This window comes from Hyperolius riggenbachi, chromosome 11, assembly GCF_040937935.1.
Source record: "Hyperolius riggenbachi isolate aHypRig1 chromosome 11, aHypRig1.pri, whole genome shotgun sequence".
In the NCBI taxonomy this organism is placed as follows: Eukaryota; Metazoa; Chordata; class Amphibia; order Anura; family Hyperoliidae; genus Hyperolius; species Hyperolius riggenbachi.
This window is the reverse complement of record NC_090656.1, coordinates 224,181,198-224,202,768: the sequence shown is the minus strand read 5'-3', so window position 1 is coordinate 224,202,768 and position 21,571 is coordinate 224,181,198. Positions and strand designations below refer to the sequence as shown.

Here is a 21,571-nt window from a genome sequence, read left to right as displayed (position 1 = left end):
AAGTCAGAAAACAGCCCTCTCTGACTTTGAAAGTCGTAGAGCTTAATGGCTTTTTTCCATAGAGATAACAACTGGAGTTTCTTAACTCTTCCTGTACTGGAAACAATTAGACTGATTTATCTGATCTTAATGTTTTATTTCTTAGCTGTACTACACATACAAATCATAATATCATAATTTTTTTTCGCTTCAGTGTCTCTTTAAAAGGGAAAAATTCCCTCCTGACTTCAGTCAGATAAATCCCTGGATCAACTCTCCCTGGAATGACTTAATAATTATAGTTGTGGATGCCCTTCAATGCAAGGAAAGCACCCAAGCCACCTTTAAATGCAGATAGAGTTAGCCATAACCACTTCCTGAAGATAAGATATACCCGATTATAACCACTCTCACTGTGAAGGACCCCTTTCTAAATAGATGGCAAAAACGTTTTTCCTCCATACACAAATCATGTCCCCTTATCCGTTTTACAACCCTAGGGACAAAAAGCTCACCTCCCAAGCTATTGTATTGCCGATTTATTTTACATTTATACATGTTAATCAGGTCACCTCCCAGTCACCTTTTTTTCCAAGCTAAATAAGCCCAGATAGGAGTACTGCTCATGGAGCAGAACTCATGGGGAAGTCATGTCATCCCTCCAATCAGGTGATCAGTGAAGGTGGCCATACACTAGTTGATGTTCCCAACAGATAAGTCATAATCTGATTAGAGAGGGATCTAACAATAACAACAATAATATTTATATAGCGCTTTTCTCCCTGGGGACTCACGGCGCTGTGACCCTGCATTATGCAGTCTCAAAGGCTCGGAAAAAGAGGTGAGTTTTTAGCCTTTTTTTAAAGCTGTCCAGAGAAGGAGCCTCTCGTACTGATTGTGGAAGTGAGTTCCATAGAGTAGGGGCTGCATAGGAAAAGGCCCGAGCACCAAATGTTAAGTGTATCCTGGGAATAACCAGCTTCATCTTGTTGGCAGAGCGGAGGGTGCGTGGAGGGGCATAAAGTTCCAATAGATCCGCTATGTATTTGGGTCCCATGTGGTGTAGAGCCTTGAATGTCAGCAGGCAGATCTTAAAATTGATTCTCCATTTTACTGGCAACCAGTGAAGAGTTTGCAGTACTGGGGTGATGTGTGAGCTGCGGGGGGCATTGGCTAGGAGTCTGACTGCAGCATTCTGTACTAGCTGTAAGGGGTGCAGAACCTTATCTGTAGATCCGATGAACAGGGCGTTGCAGTAGTCTAGGCGGGAGGATACAAATGCATGAACCAGGGCTGGTAGGTCTTCAGCTGGGATAAGGTGTTTGATTTTCGCTATATATCTTAGACTACTGTACAATTTGGGCGGAGGTACGGAGCGGCGCAACGTCTGACGTCACCGGACGCGGTGATTGGTCCATGTGCCTACACTGTTTGATCGAGCCGTGGTCTCCGCGGGTTTGCAAGCTGGGGTAACGCTGTGTTTAGCTGATCCAATTAGCGCACTCAGTTGTTTGATATCCCCCACTCCTGCGCAGCCGCCTGCCTGTATTTGTATTTTAGGCCTTGCCTGTTTTTAAACAATTTTTTCATAAATGGGGGACTATTCCCTTAAGCACTTTTACGCTATGTGAAGCTTTTTCTTTACCTGGAGGTAACAGCAACAACCATTTGAGAAGCATGCTGGACGCGGATGGTGCAGAGGCCCTCTGGTCTCCCAGCCCTCCCCTCCCCCTTCCCGCCAAAATGTAGGCAGAGGAGCTTACACTCACCTATCTGACTGCGTTTGTCTTCATGTCATAGCTGCTGGGGGCTCCTCCCTGTCCGGGGCACCTGTGTCATGTGCCAAAAACTAGAGGCACTGCAGCATGTACCTTATGTGACCACTAGAGGTCTCTGGTGTTCAGCCTCTAGCATTTGTCATGTGACACAGGCGCCCTGGAAGAAAAGACACAGGGAGAGGCGCCCAGCGGCTACAGAGAGAAGTCACAGGAAGCCTACCGGTGGACAGGTCAATGTAAGTACTGCTGCCTACCGTAGAAAGTGAAGTCCGCACGATGTCGGTAGAATCAATATGGCTTTATTCAATCGTTACACATAACAAGCTAAAAGCCAGCACCACATGCTGACATGTTTCGGGCGTTATACGCCCTTAATCATAGCATAGGCGCACGTGAGAAAGGGTGACTCCTATATAGAGTAAGGTTACACCCGATACCACATGCTCAATAGACCCCACCCACAAAGAAAAGTGCATATAAAACAATGGGGGGAGAAAAGGACACACAGAAAATCCCCACACTGAAATAATCTATTACATAAAAGCATTATAAGAAGCATAAGAATGTAAATGCATGCATGCTTTTATGTAATAGATTATTTCAGTGTGGGGATTTTCTGTGTGTCCTTTTCTCCCCCCATTGTTTTATATGCACTTTTCTTTGTGGGTGGGGTCTATTGAGCATGTGGTATCGGGTGTAACCTTACTCTATATAGGAGTCACCCTTTCTCACGTGCGCCTATGCTATGATTAAGGGCGTGTAACGCCCGAAACATGTCAGCATGTGGTGCTGGCTTTTAGCTTGTTATGTGTAACGATTGAATAAAGCCATATTGATTCTACCGACATCGTGCGGACTTCACTTTCTACGGTCTTGGATCTGAGGTCTTGGCAGCCTGCTTTCCTGCACTGTCGGTGGACGGAGGTGTGAGCGGAGCTCCACATTTATAGAGTACTGCTGCCTACACTGCGCATCGCTCGTCCCGAAATCAAATGTCGCTACTGCCGTGCTCCGAACCTGAAACTGATGGAAAGATATCTTCCCCCCAGCATGATTGACCAATTTTGGCCTACAAATTAATCAGGCATTGTTTGCAGCATCAATTTCTAGCAGATTCGATCAAATTATCAAATTGGCTGGATATCAAAAGAAATAAAGTATTTTTCACAATATAACGCACTTTTTCTCCACAAAAATGGGGAGAAATAAATCCCTGCATCTTATATTCCGAAGAAAGGGAGTCCTCGACTTACGATCGCCTGCCGATATGAACTGCAGACCTGCTGCGACGTCAGGGACTCCCTGCCTTGCCCTCCCCCCCCCCCCCCCCCCAGGTCTCCTGCCCCCCTGCTTGGTCCCCTCCAGTCCCCCGCATGTCTACTCCGCTGGAGAAAAGTTGTAAAACCAATTAGCGGAAGCACCGGCTCACCTCATCCAGCGATTTCAGCGGTGATCAGCAACCTCTCATCACCCAAGCGGCTCCCCTAGTGAAGGCCTCTGTTGATGACGCAATCAGCAGAAGCCTTCACTAGGGGAAGCCACGTGGAAGATGAGAGGTTGCTAAATGCCGCTGGAATCACTGGATGAGGTGAGCCGGTGCTTTCGCTGATTGTTCTTACAGAGGGCCAGCAGAAAAGACATGCAGGGGACTGAAGGACCACACAGTGGGGCAGGAGGGGACACATGGGGACACACAGGGGAAGCGGAGGAGACCCACACGTGAGTGTTCTCTCTAGCACACTCCAAGTGCTTCCAAAGACTACTGAAGTCTCCTGCAGCGGGAGATTTGAACAGAGGAGCCTGCGGGGGAACGAGGGGCCTGTGAGAAGAATGGGAGGGCTCTATAGGACTCAGAGCCTTTCCTCTCCTTAGGTAAGTATCTGTTTTTTATTTTTATTTTAACTACAGATTCGCTTTAATTACTGTTGAGCTCCGACACACAGAAACAAACAGAGGGAAACATATTGAGCCTGCAGGCCTGAGTACTTACTCAATGTTTTTAGCTGATACAGCCAGCCATGTACTGGCCACTGTAGATAGTTCCACCCGGCGTAATTTGAGGCATTCGTCAGGGCTCGGCCATCCTAGACTTCGGTAATCGGGTCGCCTCCCTGCGTGACAATCATACAGGAGTCCAGAAAAACATGATATAATGACATTATTTCACACTGCTGTATAAAAATGAATTGGTAAAGATAGTAAGTATCCATACAGTTCTGCCTATTTTTAACTCCTCAATGATACAATCTCGATTGTACAATCATTCCAAATCTATCCGGTAGAAGGGTAAACTGAGCGACTATACTTTGAATGGATACTTAAAGTGTACCAGAGCTGTAAAATTAAAAAGATTTTTTACATACCTGGGGCTTCCTCCAGCCCCATCCGCTCTGATCACTCCCACGCCGCCGTCCTCCGATGTCTGCAGCTTCGCACTTCCCTCAGTTGAAGCCAGTCTGGCATAAGAGAAGTGTGCCTGCCACGTATCTCTCCAGCAACTGCTCGAGAGATACGCAAAGAGCGCACGTCTCCTGCGTCACTTAGCTGACGTGTTTTAGACCAATCTAGCCCTTTATCATAGCTATGATTAAAGTGAATGTTTACCATTTAAAAAATAAAAAAGTCGGATACTCACCTAAGGAGAGGGAAGGCTCGGTCCTAACGAGCCTTCCCTCTCCTCTCCCGGTGCCCGGTCCCGCGCAGGATCCCCCGTGGCAGTATCGGTCAAATACTGCCACTTCCGCATGCCGAAGGGAGCTTTCGGAAGCCTTCGGGAGCACTCGGGCTCATGAAAATGGGCCGCTCCATACTACGCATGCGCGAGCGCCCTCTATGACGCACTCGTGCGTGCGTAGTATGGAGCGGCCCGTCTTCGGAAGCCCGAGTGCTCCCGAAGACCTCCGAAGTCCCTGCGGCGGCGGACGCGAACGGGGGAGCCAGCGCCGCACCGAGGGCACCGGGAGAGGAGAGGGAAGGCTCATTAGGACCGAGCCTTCCCTCTCCTTAGGTGAGTATCTGACTTTTTTTTATTTTTAATGTGGTACCCATTGGCTTTAAGGGCTAGATTGGTCCAAAACACTTCAGCTGTGTGATGTCTGTGGAATTTTTACTTTGGATACGTCCAGCAATAAGGAAGCCTGACAGGATAAGTGTGCATCATCCTCTTTTCTTGCTGCTGTTATTCAGACACTGCTGCAGCCAAATAGATCAGCAGATTGTTTAATAGGAAATAAATATAGCAGCCTCCATATACATCTCACTTCAGTTGTACTTTAAAGCAGAAAAAACAGGCTTGAAGCTAGACATCACATCCTGCTTACAAATCATGAATATTTCATATCTATGGAGGTTTACATTTATCCGGGTCATAGCATGCTGTCCAGGCCTACAAATTACACACTGCTGGCAATATGTGCCTCTTTCTCTTTCAGGCCTCTGTCTTGTTCCATTCTACACATTACACAGGGCTGGCTAGACTGTTTAACCTTTTGACCACTACAGGTTGTGTTCCCCTTATGAACCAGAGCACATTTCAGCGCTCCTCCCTTTCATTCACCAATAACTTTATCACTACTTATCACACTGAATTGATCTATATCTCGCCAATTACGGTAGGCTTTCTTTGGGTAGTACTTTTTGCTACGAATTATTTTATTCTATATGCAGTTTAACGGGAATAAAACGAAAAAAAATGTAAACATTTAACTATTTCTCAGTTTTCAGCCATTATAGTTTTCAAATAAAAGTGCTAATGTGGGTAAAACCCACATATAAAGTATTTTATTTTTGGTACTATGGGAGAGGAAGGGAGGTAAGGGGTTAATTAATTGGGAATTAATTTATTTTATCAATTTAATGTATATAGGAATATTCTTACATTTTGGCCACTAGATGTCCGCTCACTTTATTCCACGGTACTGTAAATAGTACACAGGGATTTTTGTGTGTGTTTTTACTTTCATTTTGTCAATGACCACTGGTATCTCACTGATATCAGTGATCAATGATTTACAGGCACTTTGATCTGCTTTGGGAACACACGTTCCCATTCACTGATCATGTTCCCCAAGTGATGAGAACGGGCGATCGTGACAAGTTGCATATATCGACGCTCCTAAAGCTAAAATTAAGTTTCAAGGGGCTTAGATATACTGTCACCACTGTCATAACTGGATAAAAAGACACTCACCTTGAGGCCCTGGAGCAGGTATTTTTGGCCCACTTATTTCAAGAGCCGCTTGCAAATCTTCATGGTCTCCCTCAATGACTTCTTCTTCGGCGCCCTCAAGAAGGTCTGCGGTTCTCGAACTGTCTATTCTTGGCTTCTTCAGACGTTTGACTTGAAAAGTAATCTGCATATTTGTAACAAAGTACAGAAGATCATAAAAATGATCTACATCTTAGCGATCAGCTAGTGAAGTTCTTGGCAATATCTCAAAAGACTAAGGGACTCAGCACTGACATAGAACTAATGGCACCTGTGTTCTCCACATTCCAGTCATAAGAGAACTGTGCCAATAAATAAATAACAATCTCTTGAGATGCCGTAGAAAATAATTCACACCGCCTTTAAGAAGACCTCTTGCCAATCCTACCTCCTTATCCAAACTTTCTTATAGACTGAGAGAAGTAGGCAGACTGATGTGGGTGGACGCAGGAGGAAGTAGGCAGAATGATGTGGGAAGTAAGAAGACTGATGTAGGTGGGTGCTGGGGCAAGTAAGCAGACTGATGTGGGGAGGGGGGGAGTAAGCAGACTGATGTAGGGGGCATCGGGGGAAGCAAGCAGACAGATGTAGGGGGGCATCGGGGAAGTAAGCAGACCGATGTGGGGGGGGGGCGTCGGGGGAAGTAAGGAGATTGATGTGGGTGGGTGTTGGGGGCATTAAGCAGACTGATGTGGGGGGGGCACGTCGGGGGAAGTAAGCAGACTGATGTAGGGGGTGTCAGGGGAAGTAAGCAGACTGATGTGGGTGGGCGTCGGGGGAAGTAAGCAGACTGATATGTGTGGGTGTCGGGGGAAGTAAGCAGGCTGATGTGGGGGGCGGGTGGGGGGGTTCAGGGGAAGTAAGCAGACTGATGTGGGTGGGCACCGGGGGAAGTAAGCAGACTGATGTGGGGGGCGGGTGGGGGGGGTTCAGGGGAAGTAAGCAGACTGATGTGGGTGGGTGCCGGGGGAAGTAAGCAGACTGATGTGGGGGGTGTCAGGGGAAGTAAGCAGACTGATGTGGGGAAATGTCAGGGGAAGTAAGCATACTGATGTGGGGGGCGGGTGGGGGGGTTCGGGGAAAGTAAGCATACTGATGTGGGGGGCGGGTGGGGGGGTTCGGGGAAAGTAAGCAGACTGATGTGGGTGGGCGCCGGGGAAGTACGCAGACTGATGTAGAGGGGCTTCGGAGGAAGTAAGCAGACTGATGTGGGGAGGTGTCAGGGGAAGTAAGCATACTGATGTGGGGGGCGGGTGGGGGGGTTCGGGGAAAGTAAGCATACTGATGTGGGGGGCGGGTGGGGGGGTTCGGGGAAAGTAAGCAGACTGATGTGGGTGGGCGCCGGGGAAGTACGCAGACTGATGTAGAGGGGCTTCGGAGGAAGTAAGCAGACTGATGTGTGTGAGCATTGGAGGAAGTAAGCAGGCTGATGTGGGTGAGCATTGGAGGAAGTAAGCAGGCTGATGTGGGTGGATGTTGGGGGAAGTGAGCAGTGTGATGTGGGTGAGCATGGGGGTAAGTAAGCACAGTGAAAAGGGTGGGCGTCAGGGGAAGTAAGCAGACTGATGTGGGTGGGCATTGGGGAAGTAAGCAGACTGATGTGGGTGGGCGTCAGGGGAAGTAAGCAGACTGATGTGGGTGGGGGTCAGGGGAAGTAAGCAGAATGATGTGGGTGGGTTTCGGGTTAAATAAGCAGACTGATGTGGGTGGGCAAAGGAGGAAGTAAGCAGGCTGATGTGGGTGGGCGTCGGGTTAAATAAGCAGACTGATGTGGGTTGATGTTAGGGGAAGTAAGCAGATTGATGTGGGTGAGCATGGAGGTAAGTAAGCACAGTGAAGACGGTGGGCGTTGGGGGAAGTAAGCAGGCTGATGTGGGTGGGCATCAGGGATAGTAAGCAGGCTGATGTGGGTGGGCATCAGGGGTAGTAAGCAGGCTGATGTGGGTGGGCATCAGGGGAAGTAAGCAGGCTGATGTGGGTGGGCATCAGGGGTAGTAAGCAGGCTGATGTGGGTGGGCATCAGGGGTAGTAAGCAGGCTGATGTGGGTGGGCATCAGGGGTAGTAAGCAGGCTGATGTGGGTGGGCATCAGGGGTAGTAAGCAGGCTGATGTGGGTGGGCATCAGGGGTAGTAAGAAGGCTGATGTGGGTGGGCATCAGGGGAAGTAAGCAGGCTGATGTGGGTGGGCATCAGGGGAAGTAAGCAGGCTGATGTGGGTGGGCATCAGGGGAAGTAAGCAGGCTGATGTGGGTGGGCATCAGGGGTAGTAAGCAGGCTGATGTGGGTGGGCATCAGGGGAAGTAAGCAGGCTGATGTGGGTGGGCATCAGGGGTAGTAAGCAGGCTGATGTGGGTGGGCATCAGGGGAAGTAAGCAGGCTGATGTGGGTGGGCATCAGGGGTAGTAAGCAGGCTGATGTGGGTGGGTGTCGGGGGAAGTAAGCAGGCTGATGTGGGTGGGCATCAGGGGTAGTAAGCAGGCTGATGTGGGTGGGCATCAGGGGAAGTAAGCAGCTGATGTGGGTGGGCATCAGGGGTAGTAAGCAGGCTGATGTGGGTGGGTGTCGGGGGAAGTAAGCAGGCTGATGTGGGTGGGTGTTGGGGGTAGTAAGCAGGCTGATGTGGGTGGGCATCAGGGGTAGTAAGCAGGCTGATGTTGGTGGGTGTCGGGGGAAGTAAGCAGGCTGATGTGGGTGGGCATCAGGGGTAGTAAGCAGGCTGATGTTGGTGGGTGTCGGGGGAAGTAAGCAGGCTGATGTGGGTGGGCATCAGGGGTAGTAAGCAGGCTGATGTTGGTGGGTGTCGGGGGAAGTAAGCAGGCTGATGTGGGTGGGCATCAGGGGTAGTAAGCAGGCTGATGTGGGTGGGCATCAGGGGAAGTAAGCAGGCTGATGTGGGTGGGTGTCAGGGGTAGTAAGCAGATTGATGTGGGTGGGTGTCGGGGGAAGTAAGCAGGCTGATGTGGGTGGGCATCAGGGGTGGTAAGCAGGCTGATGTGGGTGGGTGTCGGGGGAAGTAAGCAGGCTGATGTGGGTGGGCATCAGGGGTGGTAAGCAGGCTGATGTGGGTGGGTGCCAGGTGAAATAAGGAAACAGATCACTCCAGTGAGATTTCTATAGCTCTGTACATAGCTGGTCTCATTTCTGCAGGTCTAGCAATACTCATATCTAGTGATCATCATCAGTCAACTGTTCATTCTATACATGATATAAAGCCTATATGATAGTGTACAGTGGACTTTATTATCCAACCAACACCAACCTAAAATACAGATTTAAACAATACAACGTGTGTTCAGTACTGCCTTACGACTCTGATTCACAGACATAATAGATTTCGTACCCATTCAGCTTCTTCATCCTCCTCACAATCACCGAAGCAGGAGCCCGACTGACCATCCTGAGCCCCTTTCTTTAATACCCTGATTCCCTGGAGGTCCATTCGTCTCCCCTTCAGCTCCAGAGCCCCTTCAAAGGCTTCCAGAGGCCAAGAGTTTTCAAACTCATCCACAAGGGCCAACATCTCTTCCGACATTGGATCCTCGGGGGCGGGTTCCTCTGTGTTATTGGATTCAGCCAGGACAATATCTGTGGAGAGACATAAAAGGAAACCATACTCCTAAAAAAGGGGCATTATTACACTTTGTCTTGTTTGACAGATCTCAATATCATTCATCAATATAGTCCCGAGTATTGAGATCCATCAAACAAGAACTGTGAAAGAGAGAAGCTATCCTAAGATAAAAATCTGTGAAGTTTTGTAAACACACATGATTTTTTATTGGATCTAGGGCCATTTTTAACCACTTAAAGGGAACCAGAGACGAAGCAAATGTAAAAATAGGAAAAGTTTTTATACATACCTGGGGCTTCCTCCAGCCCCATAAGCCTGGATCGCTCCCACGACGCCGTCCTCCGCTGCCTCTATCGCCGGTACCGGGTCCCGTCACGTCCAGCGGACGCAACCAATTTTCCGTATGCACAGGGGCTTCCTCCATATCCTTACGCATGCGCCTGCGTAGTATGGAGGCGCATGCGTAAGGATATGAAGGAGTTCCTGTGCATGTGGAAAATTGGCTGCGACCGCCAGCAGTGACGCACTACGCATGCATCGACTGGCCGAAGCTACGGGACCCGGTACCGGTGGATAGAGGCAGCGGAGGACAGCGGCATGGGAGCGATCCAGGCTTATGGGGCTGGAGAAAGCTCCAGGTATGTATAAAAATTGTTTTACCAACGTCTCTGGTTCTCTTTAAGCCCTCGGTCGTTTTCACTTTATGCATCCGAGCAATGTTCACCTCCCATTCATTAGCCTATAACTTTATCACTACTTATCACAATGAACTGATCTATATCTTGTTTTTTCCGCCACCAATTAGGCTTTCTTTGGGGGGTACATTTTGCTAAGAGCTACCTTACTGTAAATGCATTCTAACAGTAAGAATAAGAAAAAAACTGAAAAAATTCATTATTTCTCAGTTTTCGGCCATTATAGTTTTAAAATAATACATGCTCTCCATAATTAAAACCCACGTATTGTATTTGCCCATTTGTCCCGGTTATTTCACCGTTTAAATTATGCCCCTATCACAATGTATGGCGAAAAAAATTTATTTGGAAATAAAAGAGCATTTTTTTCCATTTTGCATCCATCACTATTTACAAGCTTATATATATAAAAAAAAATAGAAATATTTCATCTTTACATAGATATTTAAAAAGTTTAGACCCTTAGGTAAATATTTATGTGGTTTTTTTTTTATTGTAATATTTTTTTTTATTATTATTAAACATTTTATGTGGGTATTTTTGGGAGGGTGGGATGTAAATAGTATTTGATTAGGGGAAATATATGTGTATTTTAATTTTGTTTTACTTTTAGATGTAGTTTTACTTTTTGGCCACAAGATGGCAACCTTGAGTTTGTTTACATGACGTCACTCTAAGCGTAACATGTACGCTTAGAGCACGTGTCAAACTCTGGCCCGCGGGCCAAATTTGGCCCGGCAGCTCAAGAAAAAGTGGTCCGCGGCTGTGTTTTTAATTAAAATTACTAGTGGCCCGCGGTGCTTTCAAAGTTGGCCCGCAGCCACGCTAGCGTGCCCGCTCTGCTCCACCAAGAGATTTTAACCACTTTACCCCCGCGCGTACGGATTTCTCCGCCCCTTTTTCCATCCTTTCACCCCCAGGGACGGAGAAATCCGTACTCTGCGCACTCCCGCCGCTGTCCGCGCTCCCGCTCGTAAGCACGCCGCCCGCCGCTAGTAAACACGCCGCCGCCCGCTCGCCCAGAGATCAACGAACGGGAAAATCCATTCCCGTTCGTTGATCTCAGCCCCGCAATGATCTGCTGCCGCTCGGCTGAGCAGCGCGATCATTGTGAAAAAATAACAAAGTCCCAGCCTCTTTCTACTTCCTGCAAGAGTCCGGAAGGACGCTTGCAGGTCGTATGAAACAAATTGGTAATGTTGCCATCTTGTGGCCAAATAGTAAAACTACACCCTAACCATTTTTTACACACAAATAAACTTGTTTTACACAAAAAATTAACTCCTTACCTCCCACACTCCCCAATTTTTTTTTTTTTGTAATTAAAAAAAAAATAAAAAATTTACAATTTAAAAAAAATACATAAATAGTTACCTTAGGAACTGAACTTTTTAAATATTTATGTCAAGAGGGTATAACACTGCTACTTTATAAACTATGGGCTTGTAATTAGGGATGGACGCAAAACTGAAAAAAATGCACCTTTATTTCCAACTAAAATATTGGCGGCAAACATTGTGATAGGGACATAATTTAAACGGTTTTATAACCGGGATAAATAGGCATATACATTTAATGGGTTTTAATTACAGTAGCATGCATTATTTAAAAACTATAAAGGCCGAAAACTGAAAAATAATAATTTTTTTCCCACATTTTTTCCTATTTTCCCATTAAAACACATTTAGAATAAAATTATTCTTGGCATAATGTCCCACCTAAAGAAAGCCTAATTGGTGGCGAAAAAAACAAGATATAGTTCATTTCATTGCGATAAGTAATGATAAAATTATAGACGAATGAATGGAAGGAGCGCTGAAAATTGCTCTGGTGGTCAGGGGGTAAAACCCCTCAGTTGGGAAGTGGTTAACTTTGCCCTGTCCTAAGTCCTTTTAGAAATCACTTCTCGAGCGGCTACACAGTGAGCATCAAGCTTCTTTTCCCCCGCCCTCCAATCAGTGGCATTCTTTTTTCTGCTAGTGCCTCCTCTCCAGCCAATGAGAGAGAGGCATCCAGCTGACTGAGCTCGCCCTCACTAACTCCGACCAGACCAGGAAGTAGCAGCTATGGGAGAGAGAGAGCTGCGTAACTTTGCTCAAGGCAGCGTCTTCTCCCCCAGCCACCCAGGTGTAAAATCATCGTGCTTTCAGGGAGACTGTGTCATCTGCTCAGGGGGTATATGACCTCTGCAGTCAGGAGCAGATGACACAGAATTCCTTACAGTGCTGTGTGTGTGACAAATTGCAGAGCCCTGACAGGCATAGCAGGGCTGCTTGTCATACACAAACTGCTGGCTCCAAATATATGGAAATTAGACCAAAATGAAAGGAAACCTGTAATGTTTCCTTTCTGCAGCACCTGCTATGCCTGGCTACCTAAACTGGGGCACCTGCTATGCCTGGCTACCTAAACTGGGAAACCTGCTATGCTTGGCTATCTATACTGGGGCACCTGCTATGCCTGGCTACCTAAACTGGGGCACCTGCTATGCCTGGCTACCTAAACTGGGGCACCTGCTATGCCTGGCTACCTAAACTGGGGCACCTGCTATGCCTGGCTACCTAAACTGGGGCACCTGCTATGCCTGGCTACCTAAACTGGGGCACCTGCTATGCCTGGCTACCTAAACTGGGGCACCTGCTATGCTTGGCTATCTATACTGGGGCACCTGCTATGCCTGGCTACCTAAACTGGGGCACCTGCTATGCCTGGCTACCTAAACTGGGGCACCTGCTATGCCTAGCTATCTATACTGGGGCACCTGCTATGCCTGGCTACCTAAACTGGGGCACCTGCTATGCCTGGCTATCTATACTGGGGCACCTGCTATGCCTGGCTATCTATACTGGGGCACCTGCTATGCCTGGCTACCTAAACTGGGGCACCTGCTATGCCTGGCTACCTAAACTGGGGCACCTGCTATGCTTGGCTATCTATACTGGGGCACCTGCTATGCCTGGCTACCTAAACTGGGGCACCTGCTATGCCTGGCTACCTAAACTGGGGCACCTGCTATGCCTGGCTACCTAAACTGGGAAACCTGCTATGCTTGGCTATCTATACTGGGGCACCTGTTATGCCTGGCTACCTAAACTGGGAAACCTGCTATGCTTGGCTATCTATACTGGGGCACCTGTTATGCCTGGCTATTTATACTGGGGCACCTGCTATGCCTGGCTTCCTAAACTGGGGCACATACTATGCCTGGCTACCTAAACTGGGGCACCTGCTATGCTTGGTTATCTAAACTGGGGCACCTGCTATGCTTGGTTATCAAACTGGGGCACCTGCTATGCCTGGCTACCTAAACTGAGGCACCTGCTATTCTTGGCTATCTATACTGGGGAATCTGCTATGCCTGGCTACCTGTACTGGGGCACCTTCTATGCCTAGCTACATATTCTGGGGCTCCTATGCCTGGCTACATGTACTGGGGGCACCTATGCCTAGCTATCTATAGTGGAGGCACCTATTCTTGGCTACCTGTACTGGGGGCCACTATACCTGGCTTCCTATACAGCGGTCGCCTATACATAGCTACCTCCCTATACTGAGGCTGTTTTTTTTTTTGCACGGTGGCTATAACGTGTAGTGCAAATTGTGGGGTGTTGTGTGATCATTCCAAAGTGTGGGGGGGGGGGGAGGTGAGGGGATAAATATATTTGTCGGCCCTCGACCTGGTCTAAGTTTTTTATTTTGGCCCTCCGTCGATTTGAGTTTGACACCCCTGGCTTAGAGGGACATGGGAGTCAAAAAAAGCGAAGCTTCCGAGAGAAGCTGTCGCTTTTTCTGCGGGGGAAAGGAATCAGTGATCGGGCACCATGGCTCAATTCATTGATTCCTGGGCTAACGATCCGCGACCGGGAGCGCGCGAGCACGAGCGCGATCGCCCGTGGGAGCGCACATGTCCTCCTTGACGTAGAACTACATCAAGGAGGACAAAGTGGTTAATATGTGTGTATGTAGAATATATATGTATATTTGCATTATAGGCACTCTTTTGTAAGCTACCGCCTTGTTTTATCTTTATAAATTGTTCGATTTGGTTAGTTAGGTTGCAAATAACCCTTTCTTCCTTTTAGGAATGCTTGGTGAAATTTGCCTTCTTAAAACAGAAGGAAACTTGCAATAATTCAGCTATAAGTGAACATTTGTGGTTACCCACAATGCACAATTACTGAGTATGCAAATTATCTCTTTTCGCCCCTGTAAGCCAGACAAGCATCCAGAACTGCTGGTGTATAGCAAGCCTATAGCTTTATATATTACACAGCCACACCAACCCCACATGTAGACAGCCTGTTTTGGGCTTTTGGTCCTCATCAGTACATGGCAGGGATTGATATGACTGTATGGGATAGGGCTTGGACCAGTACAACAGAGTAACCAAGCAGCTTGGGGTGACCCAAACCACTAGAAATGTATAGGGGGATTAAAGAGACTGAAAAGCCCTCCTACTAATAAGCAATGCTTGGTGAAATTTCTTAATTTGCCTTTTAGGAACAGCTAGTTCCAAGGTCTCTCCACCTCATTTCAACCTGGAGAGTGGTGGCAGCAAAATCCCTGACTTCCAGCACAAAATTGATACTTTTTATCGACTGTACATAAAAGTAAACCTAATCATGTCAACCTAAACATTTACTTTGCTTATAGTGCAATCACCTTCAGAAGCCTCTAATGCATGATACCTGAAGGACAACTGTGGCAAAGTAAGGCGGGGTTGGCGGTTGTCGCACACGTAGACTACCTCTTAGGGGGGCGACCATCCAGCTCCTGTCCAACAGTACCTGGAAAGCCTGAGCAGGTACAGGCATCCACTGGAATGTGGAGACTGGCATCTCTCTGCAGGCTCTGTTGGTGGTTGCAATCTTGGAACCTACCCTTGTGCACATAAAACTCAAAATAACAAGACATACTGCACCACTGGCTCCTGGTCTTCTTTCATGTTCCTTGTGAATCCTAGACTCTTTGGAACTACCTGGAAAACAGCTACCTCACATTCTGAATTTCACACATCCCTGTATGGAAGACGTCTGAATTTCCACACTCCAGGCCTCAGTTTCCATGTCGCCACTGACTGTATGTCTGACCACACATGGATTGACAGCCAACAGAGATATGCAAATTCAGGCTCACGCTAATTTTTGGGAAAAGTTGCCTAATAACCTCTGGAACTAAAACACTAATCAGGGAGATACAATAGGGTTTAAGAGGCAGCCAGGTGTAGATAAAACTGAGTTAAAAACGGTAATTAAGAAACTCAGCCAAAAGCACGGGGCGCCCAATGCTTTTGGCTGATTCTGTTCTGGCACTTTTATTGGCCCGAGGAAGCGGGCTGTTACCCGGGAAACGCATTGCCTGTGCTAAATAAACTCATTTTTGTAATATGAGACTGTCATTATTGTGGAAAGCCAACTCACCTTTTTCATTTTTATTACTAGTTTTATCTACATCTGGGCACCTCTTTATCTCTATTATGCATTTTTACCCCCACCCTACTGAGGTTGGAGGGGTACCTCTCCGGCCTTACATTGTTGACACCGTGTGATAGCCAGTCAGTCTTTTCTACCAAGGAGAGTGAAAGCACCCAGTCCAGTTCTGGACACCACAAGTGGAGTCGGGTTCACTGTCTCCACCTGCTTAGAGTGGCTGGTTGCCCCTCATGCAACCTACCTTTGTAAGTAGTAATTTTTGTATATCTGTTCCATTCATTTAAAACTAACATACTACGCTATATGGGTTCCCGTTGTCTCTGTATCTTTTTTCCATAGAGTGTCATGACACCTCCACCCTCTCACGCACATAACCAGGGAAATGCTTTACATCCTACCAGGTTTTGGATGACCTCAGGTAAGTCTGCTCTGAGGCCTTTTATTCTACCAGATATGCGACACTCTCATATGTTTAGAATGCAACAGCTGTGTCGGACTGGGAGCCGGAAAAGCTGAGAAAATCCACTTGCTGGCCAAGCAGCAGTAATCAGGTGTTGCTGCCCACAGTGAAGACTTGCTGCAGGTTTCTATTGGGAGTGATAACTCAGGGTTACTGCTGCTTGGCCAGCAAGTGGAGCTCTTCCCCCTCTCAGTCCAACACCGTGCAACAGCATCCACTGTTAGTGTAGGTGCCCCTAAATGAGATTGACCTTGCCACCGGCTGGGGTCCTACCCATGTCTGTGAATATGTGGAACCAGCAATCTTGTCTTTTGAGGTGTTGTGCGCATCCTCTAGCTTTCTGTGAGCTGAGGGCCCTTGTCAATCCTTGAAAGGAATTAGAATAGTGCTTACTGTCCAGGTGCAGCGAGGAGCGTGTTCTAGAGCCTGTCCCCGGCTCTGCAGAACTTGTATGTTCTTCTTGTGAATAAGCCTGGAAGTATTTCTGTAAACTGTGGTCTCCATCTTTTAGGTGGGAATGACATGGACCTGCAGGACAATAAAAGAGAGAATCCATTCACCAAACAAGCCTTAAAGGATACCCGAGGTGACATGTGACATCATGAGATAGACGTGTATGTACAGTGCGTTGCACACAAATTACTAGGCCATGTTCCTTTTTTTCTTTCTCTACCTCAAAAAGTTAAACATCAGGTATGCAAGTGGCAGTTTCTGTCCAGGACAGGACCGTGTCGGACTGGGTCAGACGATAGCATAACCCTCATTGATAAGTAATTTCAGCCATAAAACACTTTCCTGTAGCTAGATGGCTGCTGAGAGCAGGAAATATGTAAAAAGGGTCAATAATTCATAGATTTGAGCTCTGGCATACTTCAATGAAGGTGTCATTGAGCAGAGACAATGAAATAGAAACAACTTAAAAACTAGATTTAAATATAAAATAAAACTGTGTGATATCTTAAAAAGTCATTTTTAGGAAAAGGAGGATAGATACAATTGTTTTTCTCATCAGTTTATTTTCACCCTTTGGATGCCCTTTGATGGGGAAAATGTGACAGTATTATTTTCAGTGTGACAGCTTGAAATCCTGTTTAAAGCGGACCTGAACTCAGAACTTCCTCTCTGCTTTGTTACAGCTGATACAAATCCTGCAATAAATCTGCAGTGTGTCTACTTCCTGCTTTCATGGAAGCAGACATAGGGTTAATATCCTGTGTTTACAAATTAGCTGCTCAGCTGAGATTCCTGAGCTGACACAGCTGAGAGATCAAATTACACTTGTGATTAGACACAGATGTGTTATCTTCGCAGGATCTAAACTGTTGACCTCCCCACTGAGATGAGAGCTCTCCAGGGTGCAGAGTCTAAGTGACCAGAGCGGCCCGCTGGACTTTCGCTGCCTAGTGCCCACCAGGTTGCGCCCCAGATAACCCTAACAGTGGCTTGGAGAACAACCGACACTGCAGTTAGGAGATGGTAAACAGTGGGTCAGGATGAAACAAGCTTCAGAGGAGATTGCGTATAATCGTAGTCGGTATAACAAGCCAAGGATCAGGGCAGGTGGATAGCAATCGTGGTCTGTTCAACCAGCCAAGGGTCAGGGCAGGCGGATAGCAATCGTGGTCTGTTCAACAAGCCAAGGGTCAGGGCAGGCAGATAGCAATTGTGGTCTGTTCAACAAGCCAAGGGTCAGGGCAGGCAGATAGCAATTGTGGTCTGTTCAACAAGCCAAGGGTCAGGGCAGGCGGATAGCAATCGTGGTCTGTTCAACAAGCCAAGGTTCAGGGCATGCAGATAGCAATCGTGGTCTGTTCAACAAGCCAAGGTTCAGGGAAGGCGGATAGCAATCGTGGTCTGTTCAACAAGCCAAGGGTCAGGGCAGGCAGATAGCAATTGTGGTCTGTTCAACAAGCCACGGGTCAGGGCAGGCAGATAGCAATCGTGGTCTGTTCAACAAGCCAAGGGTCAGGGCAGGCGGATAGCAATCGTGGTCTGTTCAACAAGCCACGGGTCAGGGCAGGCAGATAGCAATCGAGGTTAGTTCAACAAGCCACGGATCAGGGCAGGCAGATAGCAATCGTGGTCTGTTCAACAAGCCAAGGGTCAGGGAAGGCGGATAGCAATCGTGGTCTGTTCAACAAGCCAAGGGTCAGGGAAGGCGGATAGCAATCGTGGTCTGTTCAACAAGCCAAGGGTCAGGGAAGGCGGATAGCAATCGTGGTCTGTTCAACAAGCCACGGATCAGGGCAGGCAGATAGCAATCGTGGTCTGTTCAACAAGCCAAGGGTCAGGGAAGGCGGATAGCAATTGTGGTCTGTTCAACAAGCCAAGGGTCAGGGAAGGCGGATAGCAATAGTGGTCTGTTCAACAAGCCAAGGGTCAGGGAAGGCGGATAGCAATCGTGGTCTGTTCAACAAGCCAAGGGTCAGGGAAGGCGGATAGCAATCGTGGTCTGTTCAACAAGCCAAGGATCAGGGCAGGCAGATAGCAATCGTGGTCTGTTCAACAAGCCAAGGGTCAGGGAAGGCGGATAGCAATCGTGGTCTGTTCAACAAGCCAAGGGTCAGGGAAGGCGGATAGCAATCGTGGTCTGTTCAACAAGCCAAGGGTCAGGGAAGGCGGATAGCAATCGTGGTCTGTTCAACAAGCCAAGGATCAGGGCAGGCAGATAGCAATCGTGGTCTGTTCAACAAGCCAAGGGTCAGGGAAGGCGGATAGCAATTGTGGTCTGTTCAACAAGCCAAGGGTCAGGGAAGGCGGATAGCAATCGTGGTCTGTTCAACAATCCAAGGATCAGGGCAGGCAGATAGCAATTGTGGTCTGTTCAACAAGCCAAGGATCAGGGCAGGCGGATAGCAATCGTGGTCTGTTCAACAAGCCAAGGGTCAGGGCAGGCAGATAGCAATCGTGGTTGTTCAACAAGCCAAGGATCAGGGCAGGCGGATCGCAATCGTGGTCTGTTCAACAAGCCAAGGGTCAGGGCAGGCAGATAGCAATCGTGGTCTGTTCAACAAGCCAAGGGTCAGGGCAGGCGGATAGCAATCGTGGTCTGTTCAACAAGCCACGGATCAGGGCAGGCAGATAGCAATCGTGATCTGTTCAACAAGCCAAGGGTCAGGGAAGGCGGATAGCAATCGTGGTCTGTTCAACAAGCCAAGGGTCAGGGAAGGCGGATAGCAATAGTGGTCTGTTCAACAAGCCAAGGGTCAGGGAAGGCGGATAGCAATCGTGGTCTGTTCAACAAGCCAAGGGTCAGGGAAGGCGGATAGCAATCGTGGTCTGTTCAACAAGCCAAGGATCAGGGCAGGCAGATAGCAATCGTGGTCTGTTCAACAAGCCAAGGGTCAGGGAAGGCGGATAGCAATCGTGGTCTGTTCAACAAGCCAAGGGTCAGGGAAGGCGGATAGCAATCATGGTCTGTTCAACAAGCCAAGGGTCAGGGAAGGCGGATAGCAATCGTGGTCTGTTCAACAAGCCAAGGATCAGGGCAGGCAGATAGCAATCGTGGTCTGTTCAACAAGCCAAGGGTCAGGGAAGGCGGATAGCAATTGTGGTCTGTTCAACAAGCCAAGGGTCAGGGAAGGCGGATAGCAATCGTGGTCTGTTCAACAATCCAAGGATCAGGGCAGGCAGATAGCAATTGTGGTCTGTTCAACAAGCCAAGGATCAGGGCAGGCGGATAGCAATCGTGGTCTGTTCAACAAGCCAAGGGTCAGGGCAGGCAGATAGCAATCGTGGTTGTTCAACAAGCCACGAGTCAGGGCAGGTAAATAGCAATCGAGGTTGGCTCAACAAGCCAAGGGTCAGGGCAGGCAGATAGCAATCGTGGTCAGTTCGACAAGAAAAGGGTGAGGGCCGGCGGAAAGCCGTATAATGGTCTACAAAAATATAAACCTTTACGAAACCAGTAACAAGAGGCACAACAGTGTGCTAACATGTTTTGGACACATAAATGGTCCTTAGTCAGCATTTAGACCATTGTGCGGAACCCCACTTTGTCGATATTCACTGTTTGGGGTTGGAGTTACCTGGTTCCTGCACTGATACATCGAAAACCAACAGCGCAGGCGAAGGAACTAACACAACGATTCAAGGCACGGGGGTATCCTAAACATGTGATCGCTAAAGCTTTCAGATCAGCTAAACAACAAAACAGGAGTGACTTACTGAACAAGAAACATCCCAGGAATAATTCCCTGATAAGTACATATATGCATTGTAAACTTGTACCATTTGTGGACATTACTTATGGACCCTGATATTGAACTTGGACAAAGATCCCCCTCTAGCTCTTTGGCGGAGCAGTAGGTGTGATCCTTTCTTTGAAAACGTATTACATGCGCAAGACTGTCGCCTATCCCCGCCTTCTTAGGACTCTGGAACATGGACTCTTTTTGGGGCCCAAAATATAAAATGATTTTCTGGTTACTTCTGAATTCCTGTTGGAATTTCATCTCTTGATATGTATACAGTATGTGTTTTTCCATTCTGTACTTGTTTTTTCCATGTGTATAAATATGAGGTTTCTTCATGTAGCAGAAATCTATGTGTTTTATAGTATTGATCAAGTTGGATGCAATTTTGTTCTAAAATATGAGGTCATGTATAGGCTGAGATTTGTATTTCTAGCCATTTCACACCCTATGTGTCTGCATGCAATTGCATGCGGCAAAAAATAAGTGTACACATCCTTTGTTTGCGTTCCATGCCTCTATTCCATAGGGACGTACGCATACTATGCAACCGGAAATACGCGTTCCACACAACCGGAAGTACACGTTTGACACAACCGGAAGTACGCATGATTTCCTGGTATGTCACATGACCTCTATTCCTCCATTTAATGCCGAACCAGTTTGCATTCAAACAGGGTCTCATCTTTGAAGAAGCAGGGTTACGTCCCGCGGAACCGGTGGTCTTGTCCGCCCTGAAACTTTGAGAAGTTCACACTCTCCTTGGGAATCCTGGTTTTTCCTATCTGGGTGAAGTATATATGTTCTCCTATACCCTCACTAGCTACTACCAGCATCATTTAATATAGATGGCCAATGTATTGATGTGTTTTTGTTTTGTGTTTTTTGTTTGCACTTTGTTTCACTGAGTTGTTGCATAGCACTTTATACTGAACCCGGGTTCAACACACACTGTATCAGATTGATAACAAGTGTGTGCCTACTTAGGTCTTGCCAGGTTACAATTGATAATACATATGTGGTTATTATTATACCTATGACCCCGAGGGAGTGTGGATGGTTTTAAATGTTTTTAACCTCCCTGGCGGTCCGATTCCCGCGATTTCCCACCCCTCCGATCGCCGCCGGCGGACTTGCCCATAAGGAAATGAACGGGATTTCCTTTAGGGCTTCCCCCATCGCCATGGCGACGATCGTGATGATGTCACCAACGACGTGACGTCAGAGGGAATCCCGATCCACCCCTCAGCGCTGCC

General features: G+C 47.6%; 1 protein-coding gene across 1 annotated transcript in view; it reads right to left on the bottom strand.

Annotated features, from left to right (window-relative positions):
- The window catches only part of TTC17 (tetratricopeptide repeat domain 17), a 152,488-nt gene that overhangs the window by 16,051 nt on the left and 114,866 nt on the right, over nt 1–21,571 (bottom strand). Inside the window, exons 17-20 of the mRNA XM_068261821.1 lie at nt 16,516–16,650; nt 9,305–9,549; nt 5,947–6,109; nt 3,748–3,868 (exon numbers count right to left, since the gene is read on the bottom strand). Coding sequence (XP_068117922.1) covers nt 3,748–3,868; nt 5,947–6,109; nt 9,305–9,549; nt 16,516–16,650 — 664 coding nt within the window. The remainder of the gene's footprint in view (nt 1–3,747; nt 3,869–5,946; nt 6,110–9,304; nt 9,550–16,515; nt 16,651–21,571) is intronic.